At 37.3% G+C, this 14858-nt stretch overlaps 1 protein-coding gene across 1 annotated transcript in view; it reads left to right on the top strand.

Moving 5' to 3' along the window:
- PIP4P2 (phosphatidylinositol-4,5-bisphosphate 4-phosphatase 2) overlaps positions 1–5747 on the top strand; it is a 71874-nt gene extending 66127 nt beyond the window's left edge. Inside the window, 2 exon segments of the mRNA NM_001040594.2 lie at positions 4642–4732; positions 5377–5747. Coding sequence (NP_001035684.1) covers positions 4642–4732; positions 5377–5520 — 235 coding nt within the window. The 3' untranslated portion in view covers positions 5521–5747.
- Positions 5748–14858: the final 9111 nt, after the last annotated feature.

The raw sequence follows: 14858 nt of genomic DNA on the forward strand, positions 1-14858 counted from the left end.
TTAACACTTGCAAAACAATATTATGTGTTACATACAGATACCACATTTGTATTAAATGTATAAGAGATTTTATTATCCATGCAGTAGGTGTTTTTGGTCATTGCCTTTCCTTGTGATAAGATGGCACTTGGGTTGTAAAGTAGCGGTAAATTATTTCTTTCCTGTGAAGATTTTCCAGAGGTAGAGATTGTTTACGTTGAGTGATGAAAAATGAGCATGGTTTTCTAAGTATTAGAAAACTAAAGTGTGTTTTTAAACACACTTTAAACACAAAAGTGTGTTCCTTTGCCTCATAGAAAAGCTGCTACAACATTCACTTAGAAACGTTTGACTTATTCTAGTAAATTCAGTTGCCTTCTAATCCTTGGTAGATTGGGCTTCCCTTGTGGCTCAGCTGGTAAAGAATCTGCCTGCAATGAGAGAGATCTGGGTTTGATCCCTGGGTTGGGAAGATCCCCTGGAGAAGGGAAAGGCTACCCACTCCAGTATTCTGGCTGGGAGAATTCCATGGACTGTATAGCCCATGGGGTCACAAAGAGTCAGACACAACTGAGCAACTTTCATTTTCACTTCCATTGTAGATTAGACTGCCAAACGCAGATACGTAGGTAAATGAGAAATGATAGCCACCTGTGAGATATAACACAGAAATAACCAAATGCACACATGGTTATTAAAAGTAGTCAAAGGTTAAATATAACATATAGGGAGTGAATCACAGATTCCCTATTAACTCCAGATAATAGGCTGTATACTACCCAATTAATAATAACCACCCCCACCCCCAGATCATCCAGATGTTTCTGTTTTGGTTCAAGTATGCAGGAATTTTTATGATACATATTTGCAACAATGTTCATCAATTTTAAAAAAGATTTGGGACTTAAAGGAAGTTACTTTTCTGTTATGCAAAAGTAACCTTTTTGGAATAGCACACTCCTAAATTATGCCTAGTAAGTGATGCATTTCTATATTTCATTTATTCAATAGACATTCTATGAGTAATTTACCACATGGTAGGTATAATGTTGACCCTGGCTGGACACAGACAAATCAGATAATTATATATATATATATATACACACACACATATATATAGCTGTCTGCTCTCACCCTGTTTTACCTGTTCACTGAGGACAATATGAGAATGCCAAGCTGGATGAGTTACAAGCTGGAATCAAGACAGGTGGGAGGAACACCACCAGCCTCAGATGTGAGAATGACACCACTCTAAGGGCAGAAAGCAAAGAGGAACTAAAGAGCCTCTTGATGAGGGTGAAGGAGGAAAGCGAAAGAGCCAGATTAAAACTAGATATTAAAAAAACTAAGATCATAGCATCTGGCTGCATTACTTCATGGCAAATAGAAGGGGAAAAGGTGGAAATAATAACATTTCCTCCTGTTGGGCTCTAAAATCACTGCAGATGGTGACTGCAGTCATGAAATCAGAAGACCACTGCTTCTTGGCAGGAAAGCTATGACAAACCTAGACAGCGTGCTGAAAAGCAGAGACATTACTCTGCCGACAGAGGTCCGTATAATCAAGGCTATAGTCTTCCCGTGGCCTTGTGTCGTTGTGAGAGCTGGACCATAAAGAAGGCAGAGAGCCAAAGAATTGATGCGTTCCAACTGTGGTGCTGGAGAAGACTCTTGAGAGTCCCTTGGACAGCAAGGAGATCAAACAAGTCAATTTTAAAAGAAATCAACCCTGAATACTCATTGGAATGACTGATGCTGAAGCTGAAACTCCAGTATTTTGGTCACCTGATGCAAATAGTCAACTCATTGGAAAAGTCCCTGATGTTGGGAAAGATTGAGGGCAGAAGGAGAAGAGGGCATCAGAAGGTGAGATGGCTGGATGGCATCACTGATGCAATGGACATGAACTTGGGCAAACTTCGGGAGATGGTGAGGGACAGAGAGGCCTGGTGTGTTGCAGTCCATGGGATCCCAAAGAGTCAGACACAACAGGGCAACTGAACAACAGTAATATCATCCACTAACACAATATGTGATATATGATATGTGTTAATGTATGTTTGTTTAGGAAAGGAGAAAGTACCAGTTTGGCTTTTTGACCTTTGCTATACTTTTACTATTCTGAAATTTTTTAAAAAATTAGAAATAGAGAGATCTGAAAACTATTGAATTTAGAATTTCAGTTGAGAGATATATTTTATGAATTTCCCATAGGCTTCTTGCATATGTATTTAAGATTTTTAAAAGTTTAACCTCTTTAATTTTGTAATCCTAATTCTAACAATGCAAAAAATCAGTATTGTTAAAATGGCCATACTACCCAAAGCAATATACAGATTTAAAGAGATCCCTATCAAATTACCTATGACCTTTTTCACAGAACTAGAACAAATAATTCTTACATTCATATGGAATCATAAAGGACCCAGAATTGCCAAAGCAATCCTGAAGAAAAAGAACAAAGCTGAAGGCATAATGCTCCCAGACTTCAGACTACACTACAAAATTACAGTAACCAAAACAGCAAGATATTGACACAAAAACTTATATGGATCAATGAAACAGAATAGAGAGCCCCCAAACAAATCCACACACCTATGGTCAATTCATCGTCAACAAAGGAGGCAAAAATATACAATAGGGAAAAAACAGTCTGTCCAGCAAGGGGTGTTGGGAAGGTTGAACAGCTATATCTCTAATGAAATTAGAAACACTGTCATACCATGTGCAAAAATAACCTCAAAATGACTTAAAGACTTAAATATTAGACATGACACCATAAAACTCCTAGAAGAGAACATAGGCAAAACATCCTCCAGTATAAATTGTACCAATATTTTCTTAGGTCAGTCTCCCAAGGCAATAGAAATAAGAGCAAAAATAAACAACGGGCCTAATGAAACTTACAGCAAAAGAACCATTAAGAAAATGAAAAGAAAAACTAATGGCTGGGAGAAAATGACTTGCAAATGATGTGACTGACAAGAGCTAAATTTTCAAAATATGCAAAGAACTCAACAGCAGCAAAACAACCCAATTGAAAAACGGGCAAAAGACCTAAATAGGCATTTTCCAAAGACAGACAAATGGCCCAAAAGCACGTTATAAGATGTTCAGCATGGCTAATTATTAGAGAAATGCAAGCAAAACTACAGTGAGGTCCCATCTCACACTGGTCAGAATAGAAATTGTTAAAAATTCTGCAAATAACAAATACTGGAGAGGAGTGGAGAAAAGGGAGCCCTCCTACACTGTTCCTGGGAGGGTAAGTTGGTGCCATAGTGGTGGGGTAGGGGAGAAACAGATTGGGAGTTTGGGGTCAGCATATGCAAACTAGTATATATAGAATGGATAAGCAACAAGGCCCAGCTATGTATCACAGGGAACTATATTCAATATCCTGTGATAAACCATAATGGAAAAGAATGTAAAGAAGAACTTATATATATATATATATATATATATATATGTAAAATTGAGTCACTTTGCTGGCCAGCAGAAATTAAAAAAAAAAAACATTGTAAATCACCTCTACTTCCATTTTTTAAAAAGCAGAATGATTTTAGATGTTGCTTGTGAAAGTAACTCAGTCATGTCCGACTCTTTGTGACCCCATGAACTATACAGTCCATGAAATTCTCCAGCCAGAATACTGGAGTGGGTAGCTGTTCCCTTCTCCAGGGGATCTTGCCAACCCAGGGATTGAACCCAGGTCTCCCACATTGCAGGTGGATTCTTTACCAGCTGAGCCACCAAGGAAGCTTGGCTGGCATTATTTACAAGAAGGAAAATGCTAAGTGTCCAATAGTAGGGAATTCATTAAGTTATCTTATATTCATCTTTCAGAGTTCTAGTTTGAGAATACCTAATGATGTAAGAAAATGCTTATGCTAAACTGGTAAGTTAGAAAAGATGGCTGTAGAAAAATAGGCAAAATGTTCAGTAGTATTCATGGTAGTGAAATTATAGGTAATTTTCCTTTTTTTTCTTTATTCTTATTTTCTACACTAAACATATGCCAACAGTTATAAATGTAAGAGAATCAAATGCTATTTTTAAGATAGCACCTATTTTCCATTCTGAAATAGAGTTTTTTGGAAATAAAATTTTATTTTGGAAAATCATTGTTGACTATTGTGGGTTTTTGTGGATATTGTCAATGACCAAGACTTGTATTTTGTTTAAAACTACAACGAGTCACACACAAACTCACTAATTATGATTTAGATAGCTCATTAAAAATATCATTCTTTTTTACCATTTTTGTTCTGGTTGCGCTGGCTCTTCGTTGTGGCCTGCAAGCTCTTTGTTGCGGTGCGCAGGCTTTCTCCAGTTGCAGGGAGAAGGCTTCTCTTGTTGCAGTTTGCGGGCTTCTCTAGTTCTGGCTCGAGGGCTTAATTGCCCTGCGGTATGTGGGTTCTTAGTTCCCTGACCAGGGATTGAACCCACGTCCCCCGCATTGAAAGGTGAATTCTAAACCACCGGACCACCAGGGAAGTCCCCCAAAATATCATTCTTATTATGCTTGTTCTTGTCTCTCAAGTTGAAGAAATAAATGGAAGTATATGTGTTACTGAAGCTGTGAATTAGTACTCACAATGATGATATGGAGAACCTTCATGTAAATACTTAGTATTCTGTTTTGTTCTCCTGAATTTACAGTTCTTCAGTGGGTAGTGCACTGCCTCGAAGGCGCTGCTGTGCATATATTACCATTGGAATGATGTGCATTTTCATTGGAATTGGATTAACTGTGAGTATTACTCTGTTCATTGTTAGAATTCTTTCCTCTTAACTTGATCAGTAGTAAATGGTGAGGTTTGGAACAACTTCCATTGAGCCCTAAAGAACCTGCCTCCCTAATGTACCAGGCCAGAAGCTTCTAAAAAATTTTGAGCAATCTGAAGGCAATCCATGGGCTTGTTCTCAGCAGAGTTTGCCCATCCGGGTGAAGTCATGTCTTGGGATCCCTCTGAAGGTTCTTGATATGGGAACTTTTATCATCCATTTAACAAAAAGTCCATTTGTTTTATTTAGTGCCAGCACCAGTTTTGCCATGGCCAGAGCTGAAGCAATACTCATTCAGCTACGATGGTCTAAAAAAATTCTTTTTATTCAAGTCAAACAAAGATTTATCATCAACATGGGGATGGCATCAGGGATATAGATTAAATTCCTTTATAAATGTTTTAATGGAATTTTTGTTGATTTGATAAAATCTATAATTAACATAACCTGCTATGTCATTTTATGAAATTTCGCTCTGTCAGTGTTAGTCAGCAAATGCAGCAACTCATGTTTTGTCATCTCGGGAATATGTTTCATAAAAATCACCAAAAAAGCCAACACAAATTCTGAGTTTGTAACCTCTTATTTTTATATTGCTTTTTATTTTAGGTTGGCACCCAAGATTTTGCAAGACGATTTCATGCAACCTATGTTTCTTGGGCAATTGCTTATCTCTTAGGTTTGGTCTGCCTTATCCGAGCTTGTTACTGGGGAGCCATAAGAGTGAGTTATCCAGAACACAGTTTTGCATAAGCTTATTTATGACTTTGTGATGCAGTTGAGGGTATCTAGCAGTTCTTGATAAGCTACTCTGGACATCTTTAAATCATTTACCTAATGGATTTCATTTTCATTTATGTATGAAGTTTTAAGACTGGGAGCCTTAGATGAACAAACGTTTATTGTACTACATTATAAGCAAATAGTTTGTTTTGCTGCTAAGTTTTCAAGCTCCAAATAATAAAGCTTGGTCTTCATGTTCTTTTACATCTCTTAAAGGTATTTTTGATTTGTTCCCAATCATTACACTTAACACCACACTTTCATTATTTTTAAATCAATTATTCTATTACTTGCTGGTCTGTGAGTATTCTCAAGGAGTGTTTATAAATATTGCTGTAATAGCTTCACATTTATACTCACTTTTTAATTAAGCTATCACACTTGCTTGCTTTAAATCTAAGCAATATGCATTTTGCTTGAACTGCTTATAGTAACTTTAACCTAAGATCATAGTGACATTGTTCAGGAAAAAAAAATGTTTAGTGTACCTTCAAAGACTTGACATTCTTGTCAGATAAAGACCATTTCTAGATACTGTATGCTTGTTTTATGTTGTTTGTAGAAATAAATAATATTTTGATAGTAATTTAATATATAAGAATAAAAATATTTATTTGTCCACCGTTGGAGATATGTTGGATAAATGTCTGTTCTCAAAGATCACAGGACTTTTGTCTTTCATTTTTGTTATTGTTTGAAAATGTTCTAGTTATAAAAGTTCTGGCCTAGATTTATGAAATTTAATATTAACCAGCTCTATGTATTCCTTTATGGAACTTGAAGAAAGTGTTTCACATAACATGTTTCATAATATTTAACAGTTTACAAAAATGTATCTATATCAAATTGTCCTCCTTTTCATTAGATCATGGTTAATTTTTCTTATTGGGGGGTGTGTGTGTTTTAGTCGCTCAGCCGTGTCTGATTCTTTGCAACCCCATGGACTGTAGCCTGCCACCTCCTCTGTCCATGGAGTTCTTCAGGCAGGAATACTGGAGTGGGTTGCCATGCCCTACCCATGCCATGCCCAACCCTAACCCTAACCCTACTTTATGGAATACTTGGGGCTTCCCAGGTGGCACAGTGGTAAAGAATCTGCTTGCCAGTGCAGGAGATGCAAGAGACTTGGGTTCGATGCCTGGGTTGAGAAGATTCCCTGGAGGGGGAAATGGCAACCCACTCCAGTATTCTTGCCTGGAAAATCCCACAGACAGAGGAGCCTGGAGGGCTACAGTCCATGGAGCCACAGGGTCAGACACAACTGCGCGCACACACATGGAATACTGAAATGTGAAGGAAGCCTGTGACACTGTACACGGGCTAAAATATCAAGATTAGATGTAGTTAGTTTTATCATCCTTCTCAAAGATAGCTGGTCAAAATGATTGCCAAATTTATTCCAAATACAGATCAAAGACAAAAAGCAATGTTCTTTTCTAGGAATTGACTAGGATTTAAAGAATCACCTCTTGCACTGCCCATCTTTGTAGTTTTAAAAAGAAATTACTTAGCTGAAAGGTAATATTCTAAAGCTTTTGAAGTAGTACTGAATAGAATTAGATAATGAGGTGATCTGAGTAAATCAGTTGGCTATTCCAGGGATAAGAATAATATTTTTAACTATTTATGTTCCTGATTAGTATAACAATGTACTCATCAGAGAGTTTGGGGCAAAATGCACATAAACTTCACGGAGTAAATGATAAATGTATAAATGCACTAGCTCAGGATTATATGTATCTTTGAAAATACACTAATAAAGATTATTGTTCAAAAATTACCTTGTTCTATTCCATTAAAAAAAAAAGGTCTTTCCAAAGTTGCCTTGAGATCTTACTCTAAAGTTGTCATGTTCAAGAATGCATATGATGTTCCTTTATATAATATTCAGTTACATTTTCCAGTATTTTTGTGCTTTATTTTAAATATTTAAACATAAAGATTTTAAATCCATTTGTAATATACTTGATCCTAGGTATGAAATAATCTATTTTTTTCTCAATGGTTGACTAGTTGTAGCAGCATTGTATACTGAATAATACATTCCTTCCCCCATTAACTTTAAACCACATTAAATTATATCCTGTATGATTATATTTCTTTTGGAATATAACTCCATGATAGCAAGAAACTTGGTCTTATTTGTTGCTTTATTTCCAGCATTTTGAACAATGCTTAGTGTGTATGTGTTCAATAGATGCTTGTTGCACAAGTGAATAAATGATTGAATGAATTGGTATGTTAAATTCTTATATACTATGTGTAGGTAAATATTTGTATAGACTTGTGATAAGGAAAGACTTTCCAAGTAGAACCTCAAAGCAGATATTAATAAGAAATTCAACACCCATTTGTGATTAAAAAAAAACTCTCGACTATGTGGGTGTAGAGGGAACATACCTCAAGATAAGAAAAGCCATATATGACAAGCCTACAGAAATATCATAGCCAACAGTGAAAAGCTGAAAGCCTTTCCTCAAAGATAACGGAAAAGACAAGGTGTCCACTCTTGGCACTTTTACTCAACGTAGTACTGCAAGTCCTAGCTATGGCAATCGGGGCTTCCGCCACCAGGTGGCGCTAGTGGTAAAGAATCCGCCTGCCAATGCAGGAAATGCAAGAGAGGTGGATATGATCCCAAGGCAGGGAAGATCACCTGGAGTAGGAAACGGCAACCCGCTCCAGTATTCTTGCCTGGAACATCCCATGGACAGAAGACCCTGGCAGGCTACAGTCCATGGAGTTGCAATGAGTTGGATGCGACTGAGTGCGCGTACACACACACACACACACACACACACACACACCTACAGCAATCAGATAAAGAAAAGACATAAAAGGAATCCAAACTGGAAAGGAAGAAGTAAAACTGTCACTGTTTACCAATTATATGATACTATATATATAAATGGACTTCCCTAGTGAGTCAGACAGTAAAGCATCTGTGTACATTGCTGGAGACCCAGGTTTGAGCCCTGGGTTGAGAAGATCCCCTGGAGAAGGAAATGGCAATCCACTCCAGTACTATTGCCTGGAAAATCCCATGGACAGAGGAGCCTGGTAGGCAAATACAGAAAATGCTAAAGACACCACCAAAAAACTACTAAAACTAATAAATGAATTCAGTAACTTGCAGGACAAAAGATTAATATATAGAAATCTGTTGAATTGTATACACTATCAGTTGACTCATTGGAAAAGACTCTGATGCTGGGAGGGATTGGGGGCAGGAGGAAAAGGGGACGACAGAGGATGAGATGGCTGGATGGCATCACTGACTCGACAGACGTGAGTTTGAGTGAACTCTGGGAGTTGGTGATGGACAGGGAGGCCTGGCGTGCTGCAATTCATGGGGTTGCAAAGAGTCGGACACAGCTGAGCGACTGAACTGAACTGATCAGAAAGAAAACCCCATTTTTGTAATGGATCATTTGTAAATGATCCATTTGTAATTGTATCAAAAAGAATAAAACACCCAGGACTAAATCTAATCAATCTTTTACAAGAGGTGAAAGACTTATACTCATTAAACTATGACATTAATGAAAGAAATTGAAGACCACACAAACAAATGAAAAGATATGCCATACTCATATATTGGAAGAATTAATGCTGCTAAAATAAGATTCATTGTAATCCCTATCAAAGCACCAATGGCATTTTTCACAGAACTAAGACAAATAATTCTAAAATTTTACAGAAACACAAAGACCTTGAATAGCCAAAATAATTGTGAGAAAAATGAACAAAACTGGAGATATTATGCTCCCCAATTTCAAACTATACTACAAAGCTGCTGTAATCAAAACAGTATGATGCTGGCAAATAAACAAACATATTATTAATAGAATCAAGAATCAAGAGCTAGAAATAAATCCACACGTATGTGGTCAGTTAATCTGGAAGGAAGGCAAGTATATACAATGGGTAAAGACAATGTCTTCAATAAATGGTGAACAGTTAGATGCAAAAGAATCAAACTGGACTACTTTCTCATATCACATACAAAAATAAACTCAAAATGAGTTAAAGACTTAAATGTAAGACCTGAAACCATAAAACTCCTAGAAGAAACATAGGCAGTATGTTCTTTGAGTTGAGTCTTAGCAATATTTTCATGGGTATGTCTCATCAGGCAAGGGAAACAAAGTCAGAAATGAACAAATGCGACCACATCAAGCTAAAGCTTTTTCTCAGCAAAGGAAACTATCAACAGAACAAAAAGCAACCTATTGAATGGGAGAAGATCTTTGCAAACAATACATCTGATACTAGGTTAATATCCAAAATATACAAAAAACTCATACTACTTAACATCAAAAAAATAAATAAATAAAAAGTGGGCTGAAGACCTGAATAGACATTTTTCAAAGAAGACATATAGATGGTCAACAGACACATGAGGAGATGCTCAGTATCACTAATATCAGGGAAATGCAAACCAGAGCTACAAGATACAAACTTACAGAATATTTATGATAAAAATGATAACAAGTATTGGTGAGGATGTGAATCAAAGGGAATTACTGATCACTGTTGGTGTGAATGCAAATAGGTACAGACACATGGAACACAGTATTTAGGTTCCTCAAAAAACTAAAAATAGAACTACCATGGGATGCTGCAATTTCACTTCTGGGTATTTTGTGAAGGAAAGAAAAGCATTAGGTATATGTACTCCTATTTTCAGTGTAGCATTATTTATGATAGCCAGGACATGGGTGAAGCCTAAGTGTCAACTAAAGGATGAATGGATAAAGAGGATGTGGCATGCATAGTAAATGGAATGCTACTCAGCTGTGAAAGAAGAATGAAGTCTTGCCATTTGTGACAACATGCATAGACCTAGAGAGTATTATGCTAAGTGAAATAAGTCAGAAAAACACAAATACCATGTGATTTCACTTATATGTGAAGTCTAAAAAACAAAGCAAACAAAACAGAAACAGATTCATTGATACAGAAAGCAAATAAGTAGGGTCTGAGGGAGATAAGTGAAATAGATGAGAGGGATTAAGAGGTACATACAGACTTTCAGTTACAAAATAAATAAGTCACAGGGATGTGATGTATAACATAGGGAATAAGTCATGATCAATAACTTAATATAGGGCATATAGTAAATAATATTTAATAGTAATATAGTTATAGGTGGTAACTAGATTTTTTATGGTGATCATTTTGTGGTGTATTAAAATATCAAATCATTATGTTGTATGCCTGAAATATATTGTAAGTCATTATAATACTTCAGTTTTAAAAAATTAATAGAAAGGAGTAATAACTTGTATGATTAAAAGAAAAAATCATAAGTAAATCCAAAGGACAAACTGGGGAAGATCTTTTAAAAAATAGTATAAAGAATTAATCTTTTTGATATGAGAAGGGACTAAAGGCATGATTCAGTTCAGTTCAGTCACTCAGTTATGTCTGACTCTCTGCGACCCCATGAATGGCAGCACGCCAGGCCTCCTTGTCCATCACCAATTCCTGGAGCTTACCTAAACTCATGTCCATTGAGTCGGTGATGCCATCCAATTATCTCATCCTCTGTCATCCCCTTCTCCTCCCGCCTTCAATCGTTCCCAGCATCAGGGTCTTTTCAAATGAGTCAGCTCTTCACATGAGGTGGCCAAATTATGGGAGTTTCAGCTTCAGCATCAGTCCTACCAATGAACACCCAGGACTGATCTCTTTTAGGATGGACTGGTTGGATCTCCTTGCAGTCCAAAGGACTCTCAAGAGTCTTCTCCAACACCACAGTTCAAAAGCATCAATTCTTCGGCGCTCAGCTTTCTTTATAGTCCAACTCTCACATCCATACATGACTACTGGAAAAACCATAGCCTTGACTAGACGGACCTTTGTTGACAAAGTAATGTCTCTGTTTTTTAATAGGCTGCTGCTGCTGCTGCTAAGTCATTTCAGTAGTGTCCGACTCTGTGCGACCCCATAGACGGCAGCCCACCAGGCTCTCCTATCCCTGGGATTCTCCAGGCAAGAACACTGGAGTGGGTTGCCATTTCCTTCGCCATTGCATGAAAGTGAAAAGTGAAAGTGAAGTCGCTCAGTCGTTTCTGACCCTCAGCGACCCCATGGACTGCAGCCTTCCAGGCTCTTCCATCCATAGGATTTTTCCAGGCAAGAGTACTGGAGTTGGGTGCCGTTGCCTTCTCCGTTTTAATATGCTAAAGCCATTCAAAAAAGAAGAAATACAGTAGTTAATAAACATCATCTTTTAAAAATTTGCTAACAGTCAAAGACTATATATTAAAAACTATATGAAAAAAATTTAACCTACCATAACAAAAGTAAAATAGAGCAGAAGTATTGGAATATTCCTGCAGTTTTGAAGATATGGGCAAATACACACATTCTTGCACCTAGTAATTCTATCTTTTAAGAATTTATCCTAAAGATGTTATGGATAAAATATTAAATATGTATGTACAACAATGTTTATCACATTTTTATTTAAAATGGGGGTTAAAAGAAGAAAATGTCTAAAAATTCAATCATGTGGACTAGGTGAAATAAATCAGGGTTTCCTAGGTGGCTCAGTGGTAAGGAATCTGCCTGCCAATGCAGGAGACCCCAGTTCAATCTCTGGGGCAGGAAGATTCCCTAGAGGAGGAAATGACAACCCACTGCAGTATTCTTGCCTGGGAAATCCCATGGACAGCGGAGGCTAGTGGGCTACAGTCCATGGGGTCGCAAAGAGATGGACATGACTTAGTAACTGAGCATGCACAGGTGAAATAATTTATGGTATATCTATACTGTAAAACAACACGCAGTAATTAAATTTTTCATCTGTTCAATTGGAATGGTTTACAAAATATTGTGAGACAAAATCAGGTCAGAATCTGTAGAGTATAATTCATTTCTTAAAAGTAGTTTTATATATTATGTGTTGAAGAAACTAAGGATAATTAAACACTAAATGTAAGAATTAGTTTTCTGTGCATGATAAAAGATAACTGATTTTTACTTTATTTCTGTACTAGATTAATAGTTGGAAAGTCATAAGTTTCCTTTTGATAAACAGGTACAAATGCTAAGTGATGATCACATCAATATTTGTTACATTGTCATTTAGATTCTTAAAGAGTTAAAATAAATTTATTAAAATCCAAGCCAATGAATTTAATTCCTAAAACTTTAAGTTTAAAATTAGCACATTATATATTCAAGCTTAGTCATATATGAATTATATTTTTAAGTAACTACATCCAAATATATGGATGTGAGAGTTGGACTGTGAAGAAGGCTGAGCGCCGAAGAATTGATGCTTTTGAACTGAGGCGTTGGAGAAGACTCTTGAGAGTCCCTTGGACTGCAAGGAGATCCAACCAGTCCATTCTGAAGGGGATCAGCTCTGGGATTTCTTTGGAAGGAATGATGCTAAAGCTGAAACTCCAGTACTTTGGCCACCTCACGCGAAGAGTTGACTCATTGGAAAAGACTCTGATGCTGGGAGGGATTAGGGGCAGGAGGAGAAGGGGACGACAGAGGATGAGATGGCTGGATGGCATCACTGACTCGATGGACGTGAGTCTGAGTGAACTCCGGGAGATGGTGATGGACAGGGAGGCCTGGCGTGCTGCGATTCATGGGGTCGCAAAGAGTCGGACACGACTGAGTGACTAAACTGAACTGAACTGAACATCCAAATTTATGACACCTTATACTAGTGTTATTTAAAATAGAACATGTCTTCCAGTGACTAGAACAGAAGTGGAACACAAAGTGCTGGGAAAATATTATTGGAAAGAATATAATATAGCCACTAGTCAGAAAAGGAAGGATTTATTTGTCCCCTGTGCACCAAAGTAGCAAAAAAACAAACAAACAAAAAAAAGGCCTTAGTTCTTATTAAAGAGGGAAAAGATAGAACCATGATCAGATGTTTTTGAGCAAGTCATTTGTGAGTATACATGTGTCAATTTGGAAGAAAAGAAAGAATTCTAGTGATATATGGCAAGTACGGTGCTAGCTTCACATGTGCTGTTTAATATTCACAGGAATCCTATGAAGGAAGTATTCTTGTTTCTCCTTTGCCAGAGGAAATTGACGTGCCATTCCCAAAGATCTGAAAAAGATTTTGTGTAGAATAGGCAACTGCAGACAACAAGCATGCCCTGTTAATTCTGATGCTGGGTTTTCCTGGATCAGTAGAGATCCTGGGTTTTCCTGGACCATACTCTGTACTAAGCCTTGCTGAAAATGTACACAGCACATGTTCAGGTGCACTTTCTCTGGCACTCACATTTTAATATATAGAAAAAGCCTTGATTGGATGTGAGTAGCAACTCATACACAACTCATTTCTTTTGCTTAGCTTTTATTTTTGATCTAGCTATACTTGTGTTTCTGTTCTGTCATGAAACTATAGCCATTTCCATGTTCATGGTTTGGAAAAATTACTATAAAATCTAAGTTTGCATTTGTTCAGTGTGGTTTCAGTGTACACGCACATATTTATATAGTAAGCACCGAGGAAAAAAACCCTAATGTTTATTGAGCTGCCTTACATATACTGGTTTAATCTCCATGTTATAGTTATCATAATTCCAAGAAGTCAAGAGAGGTTAAATAATTAAAGGTCACTCAGCTTATATGTGGGCATCCCCAATGGTTTGTGGTGAAGAGTCTGCTCTCAATGCAGGAGACACAAGTTCCGTCCCTGGGTCTGGAAGACCCCCTGGAGGAGGAAATGGCAACGCACTCTAGTATTCTTGCCTGAAAAATCCCATGGATAGAGGTGCCTGGCAGGCTACAGTCCAAATGGTCACAAAAAGTCAGAAATGGCTAAGAGACTGAGCACAACACACACAGCTTACGTGTGATGGAGCAAGCTGAAATCAAACAGTCTGTCTGCCTCCAAAATTCATCTGCTTTCCACTGCAACTTGAGATTTCATTGTGCGTTGCTATGTAGAGAATAACTTCTGAATTTTGTGTCCCCTGCTGTTCACTGTGTGTAACTCATCTCTGGAAAGGGAAGAAAATACTTGTCCTACATATTTATTTCACAAACAATAGAATACTATAGCTTAAAATTTTTTACTTTATTATATCAAACTTTATTAATTGTATTTCATTTTATCTTAACAGTACATGTTGCTATTGTTCAGTCGCTATTTGTATCTGACCCTTTGAGACCCGATGAACTGCAGCATGCCAGGCTTCACTGTCCTTCACTATTGCCCAGAGTCTGCTCAAATTCATGTCCACTGAGTAGGTGATACTATCTAACCATCTCATCCTCCATCACCTCCTTCTCCTTTTGCCATCAATCTTTTCCAG

This window comes from Bos taurus, chromosome 14 (genome assembly GCF_002263795.3).
Source record: "Bos taurus isolate L1 Dominette 01449 registration number 42190680 breed Hereford chromosome 14, ARS-UCD2.0, whole genome shotgun sequence".
Classification (NCBI taxonomy): Eukaryota; Metazoa; Chordata; class Mammalia; order Artiodactyla; family Bovidae; genus Bos; species Bos taurus.